The sequence below is a fragment of the Micromys minutus genome, assembly GCF_963924665.1.
Source record: "Micromys minutus genome assembly, chromosome: 1".
NCBI classification, from domain to species: domain Eukaryota; kingdom Metazoa; phylum Chordata; class Mammalia; order Rodentia; family Muridae; genus Micromys; species Micromys minutus.
Window position 1 is genome coordinate 172712853 of NC_137969.1, and position 24859 is coordinate 172737711.

The 24859-nt window shown below is 43.4% G+C and overlaps 1 protein-coding gene across 1 annotated transcript; it reads left to right on the forward strand.

Moving 5' to 3' along the window:
* Positions 1–367: 367 nt before the first annotated feature.
* Positions 368–9489, forward strand: CMPK2 (cytidine/uridine monophosphate kinase 2). The gene is made up of 5 exons (XM_080923392.1): positions 368–1042; positions 2208–2322; positions 4620–4821; positions 7214–7447; positions 8608–9489. Exons 1-5 carry the CDS (start codon positions 371–373, stop codon positions 8723–8725), a joined length of 1341 nt encoding a protein of 446 aa, XP_080779518.1. The 5' UTR covers positions 368–370; the 3' UTR covers positions 8726–9489.
* Positions 9490–24859: the final 15370 nt, after the last annotated feature.

Consider the following 24859-nt stretch of genomic DNA (forward strand, 5'->3'; position numbering starts at 1 on the left):
CTCTCCTAATCCTCATAAAACAGAAATAAGTAGCCTAGGGATCCAAAACTGGGGCTAGGAGCCCTTGCCACCATAGAACCAAGCCAGACAAAGCTGATTCCTCAGGAGAGCCTGGAATTCTCAAGAGCAGGCGTTGCCAGGGGACCACACGGTGTTAGTAATACGCCAGAGCTCAGGGTCAGAATTTCCTAACCGCCACCGGCGGTTAAAGGCGCGGCTCTGGTGGGAGGAAGAGAAGCCCAAGCCCCGGAGTAGCTCAGCCACACGTGAGGTCCCAGCAGCAGCTGCCTTCACTTTCGTTTCTCCGGGATCCCGTATTCCTCGCGGTTTCGTTTCCGAGGCGTGGCCGAGGGCGCGGTCCGGGGCACCCATGGCCCTAGTAAGCCGCCCCCGAGCCCCACTGTGGCTTGGGCGACTGTCGCGGAGGCTCTGCGCGCGACACCGGGCCTGCACGGGGACGATGGCTCGGCCGCGGCGCTTCACTGTGGAGCTGCCGGATTGCTCCCTGACTCACTTCGTCCTGGGGGACGCGGCGGGCCACCGGGACGCACGCCTGACAGAGCTGCTCGGGCCCCCGGGGCGCAGCTACGCGCTGTGTGTGCCACTGGTTCCAGGCGAAGGCTGCGGGCCCCGGGTGCAGGCGGCCCGGGTGCACCAGCGCCTGCTGCTGCAGCTGCGCCGGGGTCCTTTGCAGAGGTGCCAGCTGAGCAAACTGCTGGGATATGGGCCAGGCGATCAGGCCGGAGAAATCCAGCATGGCTTCCTGCTGCGCGACCCTAGCGACCACCCGGACACCCGGAGCGACTTGCTGCACCTTCTGGGCTCCTGCCAGGAGGCGGCGCGCCCGCAGTTGGCCGAGTTCCAGACTGACTCCCAGGGTTTGCTGTGGCGTCTGTGGGAGTTGCAGGGGGACCGGCAGGTGCAGGTGGACTGCGCATGCGTCCTGCCGGCAGTGGAGCCTCTTCTGCACCCATTGCTGCCAGATCTGCTCAACTCTGCGGTGTTCCAAGACCGGGACGCTGCACGGGCCGTATTGGAGGAGGTAAGAGTTTCCAACGGGATGAGTTGAGCTGGGGACTCTGCACTTTGGTTGGCCAATCAAATGCTTTCTGCCCGGTTTGTTTATTCTCACAAGCCAGGTGGTGTAGGCAAAATGGGTAAGCTCTGTGTTAGACATTGGTGCTGCCTTCAGTTTCCTGTATTGGTTTTTGTCAACTTGATGACCCATGGGCTGGGATCTTGGGGTGCCGGAGCTGCTATGTGTATTAGAGAGTGTAAGAGGGTGTAAGTATTCAACTGGTTTGTGGGCCATATTCGGCCCACCAACTACTCAAGAGTTTTTGTTTTTATTCCCCAACACATGCGTACCTGTCATCTGTAAATGTTTCTGTGATGGAGGACAAGGGATTTCTAGCAGAGCCTCCAGCAAAACACCCAAGGTTGTGTTATACCCAAACAGTGCCCGGGGCCTGCTGGTTTATGTAGTTTATAGGGCTAGGGCTAGAGGGTGGCAAAAAACCCGCGGTCGGTCAGATGATCAGATGTCTGGCATTAAGTACTTTCAGCTTGTTTCTCCAACACTCTGCCTCAGTTTCCTTAATCCATAATGTGGTAGTAACAGAAGCATTCATACCAGATTGACCAGTCTGATACTTACAAAGCTCTTTGGAGCGTGCTTGGCCCGCCGTGAGCTTACCAGTAAACTGAAAGCCGCCCCGAGATGAAGGTCCTCCGGGCATGGGATGTGGTGAGGAACTTCAGATTCTAAACACATACTGCTGGCTGCTGTAGCTTCAAGCACTTTTCTCAGCCTTCTGGGCCTTTAGGAGCATGTGTAAACACATTGTTGGTGGTGGGGTGCAGGTGTACGTGTCTACAGGGTGGTTATAGTTCCTCAGGCCTCCGGTTTCCAGCAAGACCTGTAGTACCATTGTGGCTGTGGATGTCTGCTTGTCCTTTTTATAGTGAAGGATTGAGGCTGTGTAACCCAGACAGTTGCAGCTTCTTCTTCTTCTTTATTTTATTTTTTTATTTTTAGTATGTCTCAGCTTCTAAATACTAGGGTCTCATGTTCTAAGCATCATGTTTAATTTGGAATAGGCCTCTTTAGCATTGGGCCTTCAGAGACACAGGGCAGACACAGGGTCTCTGAAGCCCCAGTAATTCCTTGCTCATGCACAGATTTTTTTTTTTTTTTTTTCCTACAGTGCACATCCTTTATTCCAGAAGCCCGGGCAGTGCTTAACCTCGTTGATCAGTGCCCAAAGGAGATCCAGAAAGGAAAGTTCCAGGTCATTGTCATTGAAGGACTGGATGCCACTGGTAAGAAAACCCTGCTTTGTAGTTATTGTCCATGCTCCGGACTGAGTGATTGCAGGAGGTCGTTCTTGCAATAGCAAATGGCACAGTGTGCCAGGCTGACACTGGGCAAGAAGGAGTAAATGGAGCTTTCAGCAGGTCCTGCTCTGCTGATGTCTCCGGAGGACACCCAAGGCCAGATCCAATCTGTAGTCTAAGAACCAAGATTAGATCTAAGTGCAGATTCGGTCATGTGGACAAGAAAGAGGGAAGCATTGGCTGGGTTAGGTGCAGTACTTTGGCCAACAGTTTATATCTAGGAGCCATAGGCCATTGAGAGGCCTCCTCTTAGAGAAAACTGGGGAAAGGAGGCCATGGAAGCTTCCTGAGCTGTTCAAGAGGGGTGGAATATGGAGATATGTCAACATTGTAACCCGAACATTCAAACCCAGGGCAAGGCTGAAGGTAATGGGTGCTTCAGTCCTTTCCTGGGCCACTTGGATGGATGAAGAGTGCTGGCTTTTTTTGTTTGTTTGTTTGTTTACTTGACACAAATTAGAGTCATCTGTGAAGAAGAGGCCTCAAATGAAAAAATGCCTCCATCAGACTGCCCTTTAGGAAAGTTGATGGAGACATTTTTTTCTCTTGATCGATGGTTGATGGGGCAGGGTCCAGCCCACTGTGGGTAGTGCTACCCAGGACAGAGGGTCCTGAGCTATATAGAAAGCATGCTAAGCAACCCAGGAGGAGAAGTAAGCCAGTAAGCAGCCTTCCTTCATTGTCTCTGCTTTAGTTCCTGCCCACTAGGCTACTGCCTTGAATTACTAACTTGAATTACTTCCCTCAGTGGTGAAGTGTACGCTGGGAGTTGTAAGATGAAATACACCCATTTCTTCCTGATAGATTTGGTTAGTTGCAGTCACAGGAACAGAACAAGAAGTAGGGCTGCAGTACTAGTGTTTGAATCTAGGGATTTCACACATGCCAAGTAAGTGCTTTACCGCATCCCTGGCCCTAGACGGTTATCTTTAATAATTTCAAAGGTCCATTCCACAAGGAATCCCTTGTGTCACAGGGGTGAGGGTGGGGGGAGATGGCTGTAACTCACTGTCCTGTCTCTGCATGTCATGCAGTGGGAGAAGCAGTGTGCATGACATTCAGCTAGCTCATCACCTAGTGAAAACCTAGTCCAGGTTGTTTGCAGCCACAGCTAGAATGTTAACACCAGGTCCCCATTTGCCAGTGGGTATTTATTCATGTTTTGATCATTTATTTTGTACTTGGAGATAATTCAGACCCTGCGAGACAAAAAGAAAACACAAACCTTCAACCCCACACCCCTGTGCACACAAGTGTGCACATGTAAAGTTCAGAATGTGATACCAGGGAGAGGAGAAAGGGATGGCTGCCTGGGTTCAGCCCCATGAAGGAGGCCCTGTAACTTTCTCTACTGTTCAGCAACTCAATGAATACTCTTCTGTGGAGCTGGGCATTCAGGACATGGTATAGGTTGACTATTTTCTCACAGCATACAACAGCAGAATGGTCATCACTGTTGGGATCAATAAACTGAGCAGTCACAGATGAAGCCTTGCTATCTGGAGTGCAAATATGTTAGGAGGGAAAGGCTATAAGAGTAAACAGAGCTCAGGGAGGTCCATGTAAAGCATCTGTCTAGGGTAGTTTATGCCTTATCATTGTAGGCCCATTCTCCAGGCAATGGGTGGGACATCCAGGACTATGAAGTTATACCTAAGTATACCCTAAAAAGGGGACACCCAGGAGCCCCAAACGCCAAGCCAAATGCCAAATACAAAGCAGCAAGAGTGGTGGGGGTGGTGGGGAGAGCAGAGTGGTCTTTAGAGGAGAGTTGAGCAGAACTGGGCCTGGAGCAGGTGGAGAGAAACCAGGCAGAGGGACCTTGAGAAGAATTAACAGAAGGATGTGAAAGGGCCCAGAAGAAGGTAAAAAAAACCAGCGAGTCTTAGATAGGTGTCTGTTGTTTTATAAACACCATGGCCAACCGCAATTCAGGGAGGAAAAGGTTTGTTCTGTCTGACAGCTTGCAGCCCATTGTGAAGAGAAGTCAAGGGGCAGAACTCAAGCAGGAACATGGAAGGAAGAACTGAAGCAGAGGCCATAGAAGGCATGCCACTTGCTGGCTTTCTCCTCAAGACTTATTCAGCCTGCTTTTTTATGCAGGCCAACACATTGCAGGTTAAGGACCTTTCCTCTTCTCTGGTTAATAGGTCAGTGTTAACCTTTGAGAGTGTCATGGCAGCTTCAACTAGGAAGTGTCCTGCTTTCTTTATGTCCCGTAGGTAAGACCACACTGACACAGTCGGTGTCAGAGTCTCTCAAGGCTGTCCTCTTACAGTCTCCACCCCCCTGCATCAGCCAGTGGAGGAAGACCTTTGATGAGGAGCCCACTATCATCCGAAGAGCATTTTACTCGTTGGGCAATTATCTCATGGCTTCTGAAATAGCTAAAGAATCAGCCAAGTTTCCTGTTATTGTAGACAGGTGGGTAGTGAGATGCCTTCTCTCTAAAATGTGAGTCATTCTCTCCTTCTGCATATGTATTCAGGTACTCCATTGTGAACTTGTATTATTATTACAAGATGAATTCAGTCTATGACCAATTAACTGTCTACATCCCATTAATACCTGGAATAGTGCCATGGGTAGGTTGGAATCAGTTTCTGCAATTTACCAAGAAGGCCCGTGGATCTTAAAAGTTTGGGTCATGGGCTGGAGAGGTGCCTTAGTGGTTAAGAGCACTGACTACTTTTCTAGATGTCCTGAGTTCAATTCCCACCAACCGCATGGTGGCTCACAACCCTCTGTAATGGGATCTGGTGTGTCTGAAGAGAGCAACAGTATACTTGTATATATAAAATAAATAAGTAAAATCTAATTTAAAAAAGGTTAGGTCATAACTTGCAGACATTATTCTTCTTACTAACATAATCAACAACCTTTAGGCTAATGCAGTGGACATATCCTGTGGTCCCCACTGTGTCCTTTGCCTTTCTGAGAATAAGCTTTAAAACTATTGAAAGTTAAGGATTGAAAACGGGAACCTAGAGATGCAGACAACAACAGGAGTTGTTATGATCACCCAGCCTAAACTGTCAGTCAGCCTCGGAAAGTCTTCAGGCCTAGAAATGGCTTTATTTTCCTTGAGAACTTACGTTTCTATAACATGTATGTGATTGTGTGATATGGGTTATTCTCTTTGACATCCGATATGAAGCTTTACATTTACTCACTTGATATGAGAATAAAAAATCTGAGTGCAACGAAAGCCTGGGTGTGGGGGTGCTTTTATTAATTACACTTTGCATTTGGGTCTGTGGAGGCCTCACAGTGCTCACTAAGTCCTGATGGGTCACTTAAAATGGTACGTGTGATGCTTGACACCTCCATCCCCTTTGCTCCGAGTTTTCCCCGTGTTCTTTTTGATTCTGGGCATTATGTCTCTGTCACTGGTGGACATCTCCCAGCATGGGCTGAGTCTACTACCACTAAACAATAGCAATTTCTCATGGAAAGTACATCCCTCCTCCCTCCTGACCGAGTCCAAGTATATGGTCAACCAGGCCATATCTAGATAAAGACTGACTATGGGTGTACCTTGTATCTAAACATTTTTACCTTTCCCCTACTTAATACTGATACTCATGTCAATGTCTCCAAAGACCAAGCTAAGAATACAGGTCCCTTTGTCTTCCTGTCTGACTACAGTGACAGGAACTCCTTTCCTGCTGTTTACCATTGGTTTTAGTGATAACACCTGGACTAGATTTGCTGGAACATACAGAGTTGAGCCCCTGTTGTAGTAATATCATAAGTTGGCCTATTTCTGCTCATTAATATTATGCATTGATATATGCCTGCATCTGTAGCCATAAGGAGCATTATTTATTGCACACTAATAAATGACATTCATTAACAGACATGAGGAACACTCATTTACTGCATACTGACTGTGAGTTGGTTTTATAGTTTCCAGGTTTGAGAACTCAGAGGTAACTAAGAAACATTTCCCACTCAAGAAATGCAAGGTCCACGGGGGAGACAGGATCTCACACCTGTAACAATGGCTGTGGATCCCAGCACATATTTCCTTAGTAGAGTCTCCTCTTGGTTTGGGGAGCTGAAGGAGGAACATTCTGTATAGGACCTTCACAGATCAGGAGCAGGACTGTGAAGTCTGAGAAGGGTCTGTGATATTTGAGAGCATCATCCTTGCTCAGAGACAAGGTGTGAAGATGGTATGTGGTCCAATCTGGGAGGAAGGACCACACCCCACAAGGAGACAGAACCCTTTTCTGTGTGTGATGGATAACTGATGGCATCCTAGGAAGAGTGGGCTAGATTCCTATTCATTTTTGACCATGGCTGTCTTTGGGGGCTGCCTAGCTTGGTTCTCTTCTTAGCTCACAAGTAGACATTTATGAAGAGATGGGGGGTCTTGTAGCCTCTCTTCCTTAAACATGGATTTTATGGGCAAGCTGAATTTGGCAAAGCGTGGGAACTTCTCAGGCCTGCCCTATTTCATGAGCTCAGGATATAAGCATTAAATACAAATGTACTGCTGAGCATGTCTGTCACCCCTACCACATTTCTGCATAGAAGCTAGTGTACTGAAGGCCTGGAGGGGTTTGACATCTGTCCTTATGGTTGACGTTTGGTAATTTTAATCAAATATATGACTTCATGACTAGTTCATCCATTACTACTGTTGTTGACTCTGATGTCTGTGTTTTCTACATTAAAAAAAAAAACAATTAAATTCCATTTGTGTGGTGCTGAGAAGCTTTCGGCAGAGCTGACCTAGTTGGATTGTGATCCGCAAATGGTGTGTTCACTTCTCCCAAAGATTAGAGCTCATTGCTGCCCTGTTTCTCAGGTACTGGCACAGTACAGCCACCTATGCCATAGCCACTGAGATGAGTGGGGGTATACAGCATCTACCTCCTGCCCACCACCCTGTGTACCAGTGGCCAAGAGACCTGCTGAAGCCTGACCTGGTCCTGCTGCTCACTGTGAATTCTGAGGAGAGAATGCGCAGACTGCAGGGCCGGGGTGTGGAGAAGACTAAAGAAGAGGCTGAACTTGAGGCCAATAACGTGTTTCGTCAGAAGTAAGTGTACCTGGGATGATGTGGGTAGCAGGAGTCCTGCGGTCCCTGGAGACAAGATCGGAACTGCTTTAGGATCTGAGCCAAGGGCACAGTTCCCATGCTTCAAGTGCAAGAGGCAATGTTCTCTAAGCCATTCTAGTCCCTGTCTCTGTGCTTGTTATCACCTGGTTTTTGCCTTGCCACTTGAAAACAGTGCGTTTTCTGTGCCAGCAATGGTGGGACCTTGATTAAGACCCAGAGTTTCAGGGTTAGGGATGTACTCAGTTTGCCATGTGCTTGCTGTATAAGCAAGAGAACTTGGATCTGACCTTCAGCAACTGCTGTGAAGAAACACCATGACCATGGCAACTCTCATAAAGGAAAGCATCTAACTGGGGCTGGCTTACAGTTGAGAGGTTTAGTCCATTAGTGTCATGGCCGGAAGCATGGTGACACTCAGGCAGACATGGTGCTGAAGAAAGAGCTGAGACTTCTATATCCATATCCATCGGAAAGCAGCAGGAAGAGAGAGACCCCGGGCCTGGCTTCAGTTTCTAACACATGCAATGATACACTTCCTCCAACAGGGCCACACCCCCTAATCCTTCTAAGTAGAGCCACTCTCTGCTGACCAAGCATTCAAATATATGAGCCTATGTGGGCCATTCTTTATTCAAACCACCACATTTCATTTCCTGGCCCCCATAGTCTTGCGGCCCATACATAATAAAAAAAAATGCATTTAGTCCAACTTCAAAAGCCCACATAGTCTATCCCAGTCTCAAGTTCAAGTTTAAAAGTCTGAAGTTCAAAGTTTCTTCTAAGACTCATGGCATCTGTGTATGGGTGATCTCTGACTCTAGGGTGATAATTGGGACCTTATCTTCATTCAGTTGAGAAAGAAGAGGGTCACCCTCAGTTAACTCCAAGCATAAACTGAGAAGGAAGAGCCAAGATACATGACTGGCAGGCAATAGGTTGCCAGTTATTAAGTGTCACTGTGGACATTTCATCCTTCATTGAACAAACCCAACTGTATCTGTTCAGGAGCAGTGCTGGCCTCCAAGGTGGGCTAGATGGGGCTTTGCTCCAAGCTGCAGTAACAAGGTTAGAAAGTTCCTTTTTCAGGATGAACTGGGTGGGAGAGGAGACTGACTTCTCCCCTTTCTCTTTGCCTCCAGGGTGGAAACGACGTACCAGCGTATGGAGAACCCAAGGTGCCATCTGGTCGATGCCAGCCCCTCTAGAGAGACAGTCCTGCAGAAGGTTTTACAGCTGATCCAGAGCACTGGTCATTAGTTGTAGTTGCTCTGGCCAGGTTCCTCATTATAGCAGAAGAGAAGCTGCATGACACCCACAAACCCAGCACTTGCCATGTGGTTTCTTAGATTTAGGTGGGATAAGCATACCTAGTGGAAAAAAAACCTGGAGACCGAGCAGTTTACTTTTCTTCTGATTGACTGAGCCAGCCGCAGATGCTGGTCCATTTCTGCCTGGCCACATACCATATTCCCGGGATATATTTTAACACTGTGACTTTCTGATCCGTTGGTGAGCCTCCTGGAGGTCTCCCTGAAGCTGGAAGCTAAGGGTGTTAGTTGTGACCCACACTGATCAATTGTGATGAGCTGGTCTCATTTGTTGTCACCCCAAACATGATAACTGAGGATTGTCACAGACCCTTGGAGCTATTCGTGGGTGGAGACACTTGCAAAGAAGCCATTGATCTTACTTCAGAGGATCAAGGAACCCCTTGGACAGTGCCCCGAGTGAGACCTCAGAATGGAACAGATGTGTGCCCCTGAACTGCAAGTGCTCCAAGCCCCTCTTGTTCTTGTTCTTGTCTGTATTCCACTTCTCCACTCCAAGATCTCATTCTGTGTGTAATGAGCAGTCTGCACTAATCTGGATGCATTGCACTTACCCAATACACCAATTTGTTTATATTGATGTTTACATCATATGTTTCTTCAGTGTAGGAGCTGCGTGTGAGTCACACACACAAACTGAGGCCAAGGAGCTAAATGCAGCGTTTGCTCAGTGTTTTCATTACACAAATTTAATTTATCTTAATAAGCACCGTGGATTCTGGAACGAGACTTCATAGCAAATTATCATGTACTTTGAATGTCTTCTGATTGCATGTGAAGTCAGCTTCAAGGGCTCTTTAGATAGAGAATAGAACTGTGGAAGAGAAGCCTGGTGGCTCCATAGCCTTGGCATAGTCATTTAACACTGATAACATCAAACGGTTCTGGGTGGCCCCCAGAAATATTTACTTGGGAGGCTGAGAAAGGAAAAGTGAAAGTGCCAAGTGTAAGTTCAGAACTAGTCTGGTGAAATCTAGCCTCAAGATAAAAACCATATAGAGAATTGGGGGTGAAACCCCATAGAACACTGTACTTAATATTCTATCCCTGGCTTCAGTCCCTGGGGTTCATTCCAAGTACCAGAAGAATAAAAACATAAACATAAAAAACAACCATACAATTAAACAATAAAAGGAATTAAGGCATTTTTGGTCATAAGGAAGTGACTGGACCAGACTATTATTTAACATTCCATTTCCAGTGTGGGTGCCTCTCTACATTGTTTTGATCCAAAATCCTATTTCTTAAGAAGAATTCATCCTCATCCCCACATCATTATATGAAATTACATGAAAGCCTTTTAAGGTTTATCCAAAATCTTAAACTACAATAATATTTAATATTAACATATCAATATTTTTCTCTTTTAGGACTCTGAATAAATTATACATAATATGTCTATGTATAAATATATTGTTGGCTTCTGTAGAACAAATTTCTAAGGCTAATAAATGGCACTAGGGCTCTGTGTAATGTGGCAGCTACTTCCATATTTGTTCAAGCCTCTCTGAGATGATTGTACCAGAGGCTGAGAGGGAAGTCTTGGTGCTCTCTTCGTGAAACCTGCCAGTGAATAAACTTGCTCTGACTTTTCTAACCTAGTTTGTCAACGTGGCTGAGTGACACACTTGTCTGAATATCTCCCTGGAAGTTCATCTTTCCATAGTCAGAGGCTCTTATATAAGTGAGAAAGTAGGGGCTGAGTGAACTGGGGACTTTGGTGAGGGAGAATTTGTCTTAACCATTATTTTTACACTATAAATATCAAAGGGATTTTTAAAATTCCATTCTCTGTACTACTGTACAACTGATATGTAGATGACTTACATTCGATAACTTAGGGGCACCCATCAAGGCCCAGATGCATAGTTCTGCTCTGCTCCTCATAAGGTGAGCAGTATTCTTATTTCCCGACTCCTCCTTTCCTTCTTAATAATGGCAGTTCAGCATAGCACATTGTTGCTAAGACCACGGAGCCCAGGTCTGACTTTTACATGCACTTAGATGTGCCTAGATGGGTGGGTCTGGTAGAAGGAACACAGGGATATCAAGTGGATATGGCCCCTTTCTCCTTCTAACCCTGCTGTGTTCATGTAGTGGCCAGAAGAAGATCCTGAGAGGGGATCAGGCTAAGTGTAGGTGTGCTGAGTGAAAAGGTCTTTGTTGCTCAGGGGTACACAAAATAGATGGAAAGTTAATGCTCATAGGTTTCATGTACCTAAGCTATAACTTACCATTGTTTGCTCTCCTGGACTCATATGCACCCATTTTCCTAGTTAATATAGATTGTCAACTTGACAGGGTCTAGAATCACCCAGGATACAGATCTCTGGTCATGTCTGTAGGGGAGATATATGATGTGAGATCACTTTTAACAATGGTGGCATTATTTCTTTTAACGGGATCCCAGGCTGGCTGAAAAAGAGACAATGAGATAAGTTTTAGCACTTATAGGCCTCTGCTTCCTGACTGCAGATGAAGTGTGACCTCACTCTCCTCCCATGCCTTCCCACCAAGATAAACTGTACATCTTCAACAATGAGCTGAGATGAGCCTTTTAAAGCTGCCCTTGTCAAGTATTTTGTCTCACCAATGGGGATAGTAACTTAGACCCATGTGAATATTCTTAAGTGGATACACAGGCTCCTAGACACCATTGCATATCTTGAAACCCCTTGAAGCTATGCGAGCTTTAGAAAGTGGTCTTGCTGGTGAGGTTGACCAAAAGGTACTGATAATACCACTCCAGGACTGTTTGTACAGAGCCATGCTTGGGTTGCAGTACTTCTCTGTCTTCTGCTGGTTGGAGGACAATCAGAATTGGAAGAGAAGCTTTGGCTTGAGAGAGGAAAGTTAGAGCTGAGCTGACAGCATGCATCTGCCTGCCAGGAAGGACTGTTCACCCTTGAGCTCTATGGGAGACCAGCACATATTTTATTGTGTATCTATCTGTCTGTCTGTCTGTCTGTCTATCTATCTATCATCTATCATCTATCTATTGATCTACCTACCTACCCATCTGTCTATCTATATCTATCTATCTATCTATCTATCTATCTATCTATCTATCTATCTATCTATCTTTCTATCTATCTATCCATATATTTACCTACCTACCCATATGTCTGTCTGTTCGTCTGTCCGCCCGTCTGTTTATCGACCTATCTACTTACCTACCCATCTATCTGTCTATCCCGTCCGTCTGTTTATCGACCTATCTACCTACCTACCCATCTATCTGTCTATCTGTTTGTCTGTCTAGCTATTTAGCTTGCTCTTATTCTTCATCACACAGCAAATTGTCTTATTGTCTTTCTTTTGAACATATACCCAATATGCACGAATTTTCTCTATAGTGAGTATGTATATCTGACCTCTCAGTTGCTTCAAACTTCATAGCTCATGAAGTAAATACATCACAAAATGCTATTTGACATGCACTACGCACTTGTGAAGAGAGTTGTTGGACAACAGACTGAATAGCTAATCTTTTTTTTAAAACTTTTGAGATCTTTTTCATTTGAAGGTAATCTTAATACTATTAAGTTCACAAATATGCTATTTTTATTACCCACTCCTAATTATACAAATATCTGTTCTCTCCACATGTCAGTGTCCATTCCTCATGGTTTTGGAAATGGGGAGAATAGATTCCCCTTAAATTGCAAGTCAGTAGGTGTTTCTTTACAGTTAACTTTAGTAAAATAAATACAAAATAGTAATTAACAATGATCTTCATTTCTTGTTAACTCACCAGGAAACACCTTCAAAACTGCATTTTGTTAGTTTCTGTACTAAGATTTAGAAAAACTGAACTACATAAATATTGAAAAGTTAAAAATTCCTCAAGTTTTTTATTCCTGGTACCCCTGCCACAATTTACATGGCAATATACCTGATGTAATGAAAAGTAAAAGAAAAAGACAAAGCCACGACAGATAAAAGACCTCGGGAATGAGGTCTAATTGACACTAACCATTAGTCAATAGTTGCACTGTTTGCCAACTGTGGCTGTGATAGTCCTGAACAAGAAGGGTTTCCTATTTAAGTAACTTTTCTGACTGTGGACCATCGTTCCTCCTGCGGCAGATTGTTACAGTTCCTCTAATGCACTTAGAACAAGTGTCTCAGAGAAACCTGCCGCTTTCCTGACAGCTCCTCACTCTCTCTTCTGCTAAGAACTGTAGCCATTTCTATTATTTTTTAAACCTACCAGATCCACCACTTCTACCTCCAGATCCTTGGCCACCTCCATAGGGACTGCCTGAGCTTCTTCCACAAAAACTGCCCCCTTTCATGGGTCCATAATTTGATTGTTGCTGTCCACTATAATTTCCAAAGTCATTATGGTTCCCACCACCACCACATAACTAAGCTTAGCTTTGAGGGCTGGATGCTCCTCCTCAAACTGACTTTTATTATGGCCATATTTCAGTGTAGTTTGAAGGATGGTGCTCAGAAGAGTCCAAAATACATGCTTGTCTCTTCCCAGTGTGGTCTCTTGATTTATACCACTATTACACTGATGTTTATTTTTCATCCTTGATATGACATTGGTTTTCTCAACCTCTCACAATCTTTTATATCAAAGCAAAAAAGGCAAAATATAAACATGCCTCTGGTTTCTCAACATCACAATACACAAGCTTAAGTCCTACAAGGAAAGGAGAATAGAAAAGGAAAAATCAGTAGGAAAAAAATAAAGATATTTCTCCAATAGGATAAAGTATGTATGTATAGAGTCAAAGATCTTATCAACCATCACCAATATAACTTCACAGAACACCAGGGCTAAACCCCAAGAAATCTAGACTATACCCTAATTTTGACATAAGAGTTGTTAAGTGTTATCATTTTACCAGAAGGTGGTCTTGGAATCAAGTTGACCAGATCCTAGATAGTTAAAGAATTTGCAAACAGTGAAGAAAAAGGAGCCAATGATCCTTGCAGCTGCTGACATTAACAGATGACAGTCAACAGAAGCTGGAGGAGGCAGGAGATTTCCAGGATCTCAGGGGAATCACTGCTGACACTCATTCTAAACTACCAGCTTTTGTAACTGCAAGATAATGCATCACTTTTAAAGAAACCGTGTGTGTGTGTGTGTGTGTGTGTGTGTGTGTGTGTGTGTGTGTCTGTCCCACATGCTAGGCACAGACCCTGCCATGGACCTATATCCACAGCCTTCTTTTCAGTTTCCATGTTGAGATGGTTGTCCTGGCTGCTCTTGAACTCATATCCACATGTAACACAGTGTGGGTATCTAGGTCAGAGGGCAACTTTTAGAAGAAGGTTCTGTCCTTCCACCTTTATGTGGATCTCAGGTTTTTGTGTTATATGGATTGGTTCTCCGTTTTGCTAGTTTTGTTATTTTAACATTATTGATTCAGTGTTTCCTCCACTATATCGTTTCTAAGGAAAATTTGGCTGGACGTCTTCTCTTTTACTCTGTATATAGCCTGTCATTTTCTGGCACCTCTTCTCTATATTAGTGGCTTAAGTAATTTGGTTATGTCCAATTCTACTTGTGTGTTTGAATCTGGGGGTATAGATTTAGTTTTACTTTCTCCTGGGAAAAATATCCAATAGTTTTTCTGTCCCGCTTTCTCTCTTTGGACCTTTTCTCCAGTCATGTATGCATTAGAGTGCTCAAGGTAGCCACAAGCCAATGTCTCCTAGCATTTCCCATTTCTGGCCTCTTGCCTTGAGGGTCACTGGTCTTTAGTGGTGCTTCTGTAATTAACCTGTTCTTGTGTTAATCTCAGTTTTCTTTTATTGAAAATAGTTTCTTTTCTCATACAGTATATCCTGATTATAGTTTCCCTTCTTTCTCCTCCAAGTTTCTCCCCACTCCTTCTCCACTCCAGATTCACCCCCTTTCTGTCTCCCATTAGAAAAGAGAGAACAACCAGATATGACAAAATAAAATATAATAAAATGAAGGAAACACTATCTTGCTGAAGTTGGAGATGGCAACCCAGTAGGAGGAAAAGACTAGCAAGGGTAGGCAGAAGAGTCAGAGACCCATCATTTTTAGTCCCATAAAAATACTAAGATATTAGCTGTAATACACAAAAAGAGGACCCAGCACAGACCCAGGTAGGCCCCGTGCTTGCTGCCTCAGCCTTTCTGAGCTCATTTGCATCTTGCTTAGTTGACTCAGAGTGTATTATCCTCTTAGTGATCTCTATCCAACTTCTTTAGGGTTCCCATTGCTGTGAAAAGACACTGTGACCAAGGCAACTCTTATAAAGGACAGCGTTTAATTGGGGCTGGCTTACAGGTTTAGAGGTTCAGTCTATTATCATCAAGGTAGGAAGCACAGCAGTGTCCGGGCAGGCATGGTGCTAGAGAATCTAAGAGTTCTACGTATATATACAAAGGAAGCCAGAAACAGACTGTCTCCATGCGGCTAGAAGGATGGTCTCAAAAGCCCACCCCCACAATGACACACTTTCTTCAACAAGGCCACACCTTCTAATAGTGCCATTCCATGGGCCAAGCATATTCAAGCCACCACAACCCCCTTTGGCTCTTATAATTTTTCTACCTCTTCTTACTCAGGGTTCCCTGAGCTTAGAGGGTAGGGATTTGACAGAAACCTCCAACTTAGACTGACTCTCTCCATATAATGTCTGGCTGTGGGTCTCTGCACCCATTCCCATCTGTTGCCAGAGTGGTGGTGCACATCTTTAATACCAGCACTTGGGATGCAGAGGCAGGTTCTGATTCCTATATAGCCCTGGCATTTTGGTCAGACTCTCTCTTGGCCCCTCTCTCTTGGTCGTCTCACTTGTTTTCTCCTCTCTTCTTTTTACTCTCCCCATCTCTCTCCTCTCAAGGCCTACTTCAGCCTGCTATTTCCTCTCTCTACTCTGAATGTTTCCAGAAGCTTCTGGCTGTACTCTACCTCCTATCCTAAACAAAACAAACAAAACAAAACAAACAAACAACAACAACAACAAACAACCTTCCCCTCAACTATACCTTGGAATTATCACGTCCTCACTTTATACAGTGAGCTTCCAAATTGATGAATCTCTCCCCTTTCACACACACACACACACACACACACACACACACACACACACACACACACACACTTTGACTTACTCAATACATAATAAACTCTATCATCCAAAACTCTAGTAATATGTGTCAAATGCTTGTGATTAAGGGGTGTGGCAACACAATAGCATGAAATCATTTCTCACATTCTAAGGAAGCAGAACTTATTCTGGATCTCACAGCCAGAGTTAATAATATACCTTGTGGCCAGTTAAGACTGCCATCCTACTGTGTGCTCAGCCTGTTTGTTTAAATGACTTTTAAGAAAGCAATATTATAAGCAAACTTGCATGCCTTGGACCCATGTAACCAACTGTTACAATCTAATAATTAGCTGTAATCCCCAGTTACATACTTTTCTGTGCCCCTTACTTTGAGTGACACATGTGTGTTACAATAATCATTTGCTGGAACTAGCAAATGGAGGTTGAGAGTAGCCTTATAAAATAAACCCACAACACAATTGCTGAATGCAACCTAAGAACATTGCTTGGTAAACAGTGATGCATGTAATACTGTTTGTTGTTTGGGTTGGTCAGGGTCAGTTGGAGCAAGTGACTTAATCCCTTGTAAAACTACTAAAGATTTCTGTAAGGTGTACCTCGTCACTTCCCTGTGATGTGTTTTATGCCGTTCGATAAGGACAGAGCAAAGCCCTTGGTTAGGGACAGACACACTCAAAAAGACATAGAGGGATCATGTCATGCTTTTAACTAAGCATGGACACAGACAGAGAGGACGGAAGACATAGGAAAGTGAAGGAGGGGAGTCAGATCTGGGCTTGCTCTTGGTGAGATGACAGCAAGGGTAAGTGTTGATTTCTTTCTGGCATGTTATCAGTGACTCGGAGTTTATTACTAAAGCATTCAAGCCAACTGTAAGAGGGATGCAGAAAGCCTTCCCCTAGCTTCTCAGTTTTCTGACTACAACCCTCTTCTTTCATATCTTTATATGGGACACCTAGATAACCCGGTCTAGCTTCCATTGATCCGGTCCACTCTCTATAGTCTTGCTGCAGTGCATCTGTGTAGACACCTTTGATCCTCTCCAAGCCAAACAAGCCTATTAGAGCAGCTATCAGGAAGATTCTTCCAGGCTGATTAGATTTTACTTTTGAAAATAAACTTTCCCAGTTGAGGATGTAATTCACTTGGTAGGATGCTTGTCTAACATGCAAAAACCAAAAAAAACAAAACCAACCTCCCCCCAAAAACCCTGGGTATTGCTCCCCAGTACTGCACAAAAACAGGTATTGTGCTGTGAGCCTGTAATCCTAGTATACTGGAGATGGAAACAGGAGGATCAGAAGATCAAGGCGTGAGCAAGCATTCTGGAAAAGAAGCTGTGTCTGGCTGTAAACAAAAACCTCCTGGAAGAAATCTGTGGCTACAGAGACTGGAATGCCATAGGTTCAGATGCTAATTACTGTATCCTGAGCTAGTTTTAGTCTTCTGGAACAACCATTTCTTGCCTCACGCTGTATCTAAACTAAATATTGCATGATAAATAAGTAAATAAATAAATAAATAAATAAATAAATAAATAAATAAATAAAAGTAGTATAAATCAACAAATACCTCTTTGAGTGAACTTAGAGGACACTAGCTTCCACCAGTTCAAGAGCTGAGAGCGCCACCCTACAGCATCTTGGGCCTATCCAAAAGAGTCCTTGTTTGCTGTGCCTGTCTCTCTGGTGTGCCCATTAATGTATTTCAAACTCACTTTGATTTATGACTTTCTTTGTTCTATAACACTGTACAAATCCTATGAAACAGTGCCTGTATTGGAACACGGAATTTTCAGTAACCTAAATCTGTGTTTCTAGGCCATGGTCACCCATAATGGCTCCAGAATAAACTATCTCTCTTTATTCCCTTTAGGATGAGAACTGTGGCTTTTATATCAAAAAGGTAAGTTCTGACTATGCAGAGAGCTCTGCGGCAGCCCTGTATATTCGAGACTTCCTCGGAAGTAATGAATGAGTTGAATGAATAATTAAATAAAAATTTCCCCGCATGGCAATTAAAAAGGACAGCTGAGTATGAATGTCCTTGAGTCCCGATGTCACTAATTATGTGTCACTCTCTGCTGCTGTCCCTTTTATATCCTCTCAAACTGCAAGGAGCAGGCAACCAAGTTCCCTCAGTTGGGAAGCAGAGACAACCACACTATGGCCTTAGTAATGGGTATAGATTTGTGAGATAAACCCAGGCAGGGATAAATGACTTGCTTCTGGGCTGTCAGCCCTGGTCCCATAGACTTAGAAGAGCTCCCATCTAGGATATGCATCATTAATGGAAAACTCAGTTGAAACTCGCCATCTTCTTGCGCTGCTCTCCGATAGGTGCATTCTTGCTTCCCAGAGTGGGAAACTCAGCCCAGCCAGTCCTTCTTGATGGCCTCACTCTCGTGCTCTTCGATTTCCACTCCAGAGCGTGTTTGAAGACACAGAAAGGCGTAAACTAAATGCAAACGCTCTCCGTCAGCACGCGTGAATTGGTATCTGATTACCACGCATCTGCCCGATTCTTCTTTGGAGCTGCTCATTTTTGCATCTGGAGCTCCTTTAAGGAAGTATTCTGTTCAAGATACCACAGTGGAAAACCTTCAGCATTTGATTCAACCCCACTTCCTTTTCCTTGCTTTTTGCTAAACTACTGAGCGACCACAGTCCTCTCCATTCCCACTAGAGGGAGGAAAAGCGCAGGTTTCCCTCATTTCCAGGGGAGCTGCTCTGTTTGCTTGATAACCACTTTCCTCATTACACACAAACTGCACAGCCCGGAAAAGCAACAGTAGTTCCTTTCATTTTTATTTAAATGCCGTCTCTAATGGGAAAACAAAGGACAGACTGAAGAACATTTCTAGGTCAATGTAGCAAGTCTTTCAAAGTGGCTAATTTCGTGCTTCAAGAATTCTAAATACAGCCCCGAGGTCGGAAAAATATTCAAAGAAAGGCCACGGTGATCATGGGGCTAAATCTCTTTAATAGTTGTGGAAAATGAGGCCCAGAGAGGGACCTGCCCTGTGCTGGATCATATAATTTGTAACAGCAGATGCATGCCAGAGCAATAAATTCTGCAACTCTTTCTCCAGTGCTTTTTATAACAAGTTGGCTTGTGTCAGCATATCAGAGACAGTAAATAATATACAATCATACTTAGACACAGGCACACACTCGGGCTTCCTCGCAGGGTTTATGATTTGGGATCTGGCTTGAGGAAACATTTTCTGCTTTTATGTGCACTTGTTCATTTATTTTCAGAATGTTCCCTCCCAGGTTCCCCCATTGCATAGCATTCCATGTGAACGGTACTGCTTATGTTGGGTTTTGCTAATAACGGTGCCTGCAAGGTTTCAGCTCTTGGAATTAGTAAACAGCCATCAACATACCAGGGTTTAGAAAACACATCGTAAAGTTTTTCCTGCAGAGTTTCCAGCATTTTTATTAACATCCATGATATTAATGGCTCTGCTTATTTTGACATAATTGAGGATGTGTTCCATTTCTGTAAAATGAGGGTGCCATCAAATTTCACTTGTGGCTCACCTGCTGTGTTGGCGCTTCCAACTCTAATGCATTCCTGGTTCATTTCTGAAGTGGAGAAGATTATTTCCTGAGTTTTAATTGAAAGCAAAACCAAATGAAAGCAACAACACATAGAGTTCCCCCTACATCTCTGAGTTTTGCAGCCTGTATTTCTTGCCTATTTTTACTTGCAGAAAGCTTGCATTAGATGTAAAGGGTTTAGAGTTAGTGGAGTTGAAGATATGTCTTTTGGGTAAACGGGTGAAGAACCATGGTTTTGTTTTCTGAATTTAAAGTGATGGAAGTCCCTTCTTTTCAGTGCATATATACAGTTTGATAGATGGAGGAATACCAGGCTGCAAGCAGAGGTTTTCTAACTGGGTGCATGTGACAAAGTCATTCTTTGTCTCTGGGCTTCTACTTGTCTGTCTACAAATCAGAACCTGACTCCAAGAGGTCCTTGGGTTCCCTATTTCTACCAGGCCAGTGTTTCATCTGGATTAAAATGGGATTAACTTATTACACTCTAATGTCTAACAGGATGGTAATGCGAGGTATGGGTGTTTTTCAACAACTTGGGAAAGTGTAGATTTTTGCATATTATACATTTTCTATACATCTCTTTCCATGACATCTTTAAGAAAGTGGATCTTTTGCATAAAGGACAGCAAAAGAACTAGTAAATAGGTGGCTGCCCATCTCATTCCCTTTAGTTTAGTATCTTTGATCTCCCTGGGAAGTTAGAGTAAATCATTCCCTCCAGCCCTATTCCCCCACCCCATCCCACCCCAATCCCCAATGGCACGGCACTCTACTGCCCCTACAGTCTAATCATTGAACTGCTTTCAGTAAGATCCCTTCAATACTGCATTCATCTCCCTAAGAGCTTCATTCAGTTCTCCTTCTAGTATTACCAATAACAGACCCTCATTGTTCCTCAGTCTAACTCGGTACCTCTCTCTTCAGCTTAATCAGCTCAAACTCATGAATGTTTTCACAGTTACATCTAAATTATGCTTATATCTGTAGTTTACAGCCATTGTCAGAACCTCATCTAATACAGTCAGATGCGTAGCTATGTGCCATCTACACCCATGAGCAAATCTCTATCTTCCTCTATATTTTTCTATATTCTATCACCTATCTCCGTGTGTCTGTACGATGCGTTGGTTATTTCTGCTCCTCACTTCATTGGCCATCCAGTGGGTTTCTGTTACACATATCTATAATGTCAGTTCCGATATCACAATCTGCATCCAAGAAGCACTTAATAAATCTTTGTCAATGGAACGAAAAAAGTTTATATAGGTTTATTAAGATTGAGCTGCTGTATAAGATATATGATTGTGGAAGAATTATTTAATATCCAAGAGACTTTATTTCTCCACTTATAAATAGAAAAATATGATTTCCCACTGAGATGTGTTTGGAGGTTGAACTGAGATGATGTAAGAGAAAGGGGTGACCCCAGATCTAGAGGAAATGCTCTGAGGTGTGACTCTTTCCTTCTCCTACCTCTTTGAGGCAATCAAGGGAAATTGCAAATTTCTTAGCCCCACTGGAAATACAACTGCCAATATTGCCTCTGTGCTATTTCGAAAGCTGTAATATTGATATTTTCCTGCTTCAAAGGTTCATCTGATCATGTTAAGTATAACCATTATTTTCCATGGGAGGAATAGTCGCAATGCATAGCACTGCATTTAAGTGTGAGAGCTTGAGTGTGAAGGTGGTTCATAGGGACTCCCCAAAGCCCAGAACAGGTATAGTTAACGACTTAAGTTTACCGACCACTGTTTTAATAGACAACTGTTAGAGTTATGAACCATTTATGTAGCAATGGAAGCATTCACTTCATTACACAACACAAGCAGAGAATCCTTCCAAGGCCTCTTTCCACAGAAAAAGACCAAACGCTTCCAATAGGGAAGAGTCTACCATGGTCAATACGATGATTCACACATAGCTCTGGCCAAGAGTATCCAGGAGCTTTGAGCCTCTTCTACCACATTTTTTCTGAAGCTATGTCACCAGCCAAGGGCTGAGGGGTTGGACAGCAATAGGTCTTTGACCCAAAATGTGTGTTTGACTCCATAGACAGAGAAGAAAAGCTGTAGTTGAGATGTTGTAAGTCAGTGGTTCTTAGCTTTCCTAATGTTGTAAACTTTTAATACAGTTTCTCATGTTATGGTGACCCCCTTCAACCACAGAATTATTTTATTGTTACTTCATAACTGTAAGTTTTCTACTGCTGTGAATCATAATATAAATATCTGTTATGCAGGATATCTGATACTCAATCCCTGTGAAGGGTCTTTCAACAGTAGTCGGTCACAACACATAGGTGGACAACCATTATCAAAGATGATGGCAGAGCCAGCATTAAGTCAAAACTCCTTTAGAACAGATAAATCAAGCCAAAATGAGCCACCAGAATCTAAGAGGTGCTCAGTATTGTGTGGAGTTCCTTATGTTTATATTATTGTGACTCTAGTCTAAATCACTTCCAACAGTTTATTCAGGAACAACTCTTCATGTTCCTTCTTTCCTCGAAAGAGGCAGCTGACAAACCTACTGGGAAGTTCTGGAAAATAAGGACTATGAATAGAGGATCTTCTGAGAAAGACAGACAGACAGAGAGAGAGAGAGAGAGAGAGAGAGAGAGAGAGAGAGAGAGAGAGAGAGAGAGGAAGGGAGGGAGGGAGGGGGAGGGAGGGAGAGAGAGAGAGTTAAATGCTAGGGCAGTGGATCAATAAATTCAAACAGGGCTATAGAAGTAGACTTTAAAATTTGAAGAAAGAAAAAATGTGTGATTCAGGGACATGCTCCTTACAGCCTCAAAAACATTTCCCTTAAATAGCTAATTTTATTTTCTGAAGCACGAACTTTCACGTTGCAGCTAAAGTCTCATGTAGTAGGAAGAGTGGAGGTTCGGATAACAACTCTCAGCCATGTGGGAAGCTGAGCTGAGGCCATCTTGTCTCATGCAACCTCCCAGTTCTGGCATTCTCAGAAGCGGGATTCTTGATCCTGTCTTTTCTCAGAGACTCAGGCCAAGTCATCTTTTCCAAAGGATGGAAGACTTCCTGGAAGTCATCACCTTCATTTTCTTTTCTTTTTTTTTCACATTTCCCAGAAAAGCCCAGCTTCTCAGGCCCATGTATATGAATTATCTATAGTGCCGTGAAATGTCAAGAAGTGGCAAAGGGCCCCGTAATTAATCGGCTTCATAAGCATGCATCGGAAGCCGGGTGATAGGACCCATTTCTCTTCCTCCTTGACATTTACATAGCATACTTTAGCATTTAACATGTATGAATTCATTTTATTGTCACAACAAGCCCATGAACTAGTTAAGCATAAAGGATGACACTTCTTTACCTTTCTCCGTTGCTTCAAAACTGAGAACTAGATGGATTTGATATAGTGAAAATTCCTACAATTCTATTGTTCTGAGCGTGCATGTGTATGTTTTAAGACTCAGTTTTTAATGTATTTGCTGTACAAGCATGAGTCTGATCTCCTGAAATTACATAGAAACAAAACAACAACAACAACAAAAAAGCCCAATGATTGGTTGTGCTTATAGTCCAGATGGTGGGAGCATTGGAGACAGGGCAATCTTTAGGGGTTGCTGGCCATCCAGCTGCATGGGATAGGTGAGCAGTTCCAGACCAGTGAGTGACCTTGTCTCGAACGAACAAGATGGAGAAGGACCGAGGAACAGACTTGAGATTGATCTGTGGCTTGTGTGGATGCATTACATTTTTAGGGGGAAAAAAAGCAATATAAGCCTAGACCACAGGAATGTACAGATATCCAGAAATGACAGAAAGCTGTATTCGAAACTGTATCAAGACTTTTAAAATGTGTTTACCTTTCGTAGACCTAAAACTTTATAAGAAATTTCCCTAAAGGCATAATTAGAACTGCAATAAAAGGCCAATGAACTGAAAACACATGAGAAGGTTGTTAATAATGACATCCTGAGCCAGGCTAAGCAGTGCTGACAGTAGAGAAAGGAATCAGGGGATCCCACTGGGACGGAGAGAACAGGAAGTTAACTGTGCACCAGGGCTGCACAAAAGAAACTTGGTCTCCAGACCTCTTACTGTTTGCAAAGCCATTTTGGAATCCTGGAGCTCTAAGAAGAAGGTGCAGCTGAGGATGGGAAGAGTTAACTTACTGCCATAGCACCTACTGAAACCTTAATGAGAAACAGCACCAGATCAACCTTTGGGTGCTGAGGTGGGAGGAGTGGAGGGGGGACCCTCACTGGTCCTCAATGCTTCTTAAGTCTTGTTTACTCTGGAGAGACAAGAACCAGTTTCCAGGACCTTGAGGATTATTAGCTATCCAAATAAAATTTGGAGAAACTATTGTGAGATTCTTTTTCTGCCATTTTTCCTTTTTTAAATCTTTCTTTAAAAATTAAATTGTTTAAATCTGTTCTTAATATTTCCATGCCTGTATAAAACACATCCTGATTGCTCTGGCCTTCCACCCTTGCTGGCTCTCTTATCCACCTCTCCTTCACCTATGAATTGCTCTCTCACGTTTTTCTTTTGGTTTGTGACCCACCAAGTTTAACCTAGGTTTGTGTAACCATTTTCTCACGTGTAGAGGAGGATGGAAATGGAAGTTAACTGTTTCAGTGCCTTCTATTTACCAGTTTAGGTTCTAAAATTGTTGCTGACTCCTTCCTTTGTTGGAAAATCTGGTGGAGTATTCTTTCCACTTTCCATCTAGGGACTCATGACCAGGTGGGTCAGTCGCCAGCTCAGGGCTAAGGTTTTATACTTTCCGACCCTCTCTGAGAGTTCCCTAGGTCTTGCCCAGCGTCCTGCTCAATGACTGGAAATGTCCACTGTAGGCTTTGGTTGTTACAAGTGAGAACCTCGTGTTCCACGTGTGGTCGGGCAGCTGTGACTTGGTTTCTTAAGGTGGACTTCAGTCCGAAGTTATTTTTCTGTTCCTTCCTAGGAGATGTGGCTTGGACAGAAAGTCAATATGTTCAGGACTTTCACATTCTGGGTGTCAGCCTATCTATGTTTTCAGTTCCCAGAAGTCACTGGGAACTAAGGTAGGATGGGGTTGTTACCCTGAAGCTCTTTTGTCTCCCCCTTTCTTTTGGTCTGCACTCCTCAAAGAACCCCAAACCACACTTAGAGTGGTTGGTCCCTCAGCTTCTCCCTCTGTGTATGGGTATATTTGCATAGCTCCAGGAACTTCTATGAAAAAAAAAAATCATGAACAAAAAAAAAAATTTTCAGAGTCCAAGATTATATACTATTCATTTCTAATTTGTTTAAATTGGATAACCAGCATTGGCATTAAAATGCGCATTGGTACAATTATGCCAACAGTGTAGAATACACTCACATTTAAATGCATGTGGGTCACATACATGAATAATTTTATTACATTGTTCACATTTGTATTTAATATAAATTGAGCCCAAGTATC

Excerpts from the sequence above, each read along its gene's own strand:
- CMPK2 (XM_080923392.1), top strand. The coding sequence starts at position 371 with ATGGCCCTAGTAAGCCGCCCCCGAGCCCCACTGTGGCTTGGGCGACTG. Across the intron at positions 1,043-2,207 it reads CACGGGCCGTATTGGAGGAG|TGCACATCCTTTATTCCAGA; the intron begins GTAAGAGTTTCC and ends TTTTTCCTACAG. Across the intron at positions 2,323-4,619 it reads TGAAGGACTGGATGCCACTG|GTAAGACCACACTGACACAG; the intron begins GTAAGAAAACCC and ends TATGTCCCGTAG.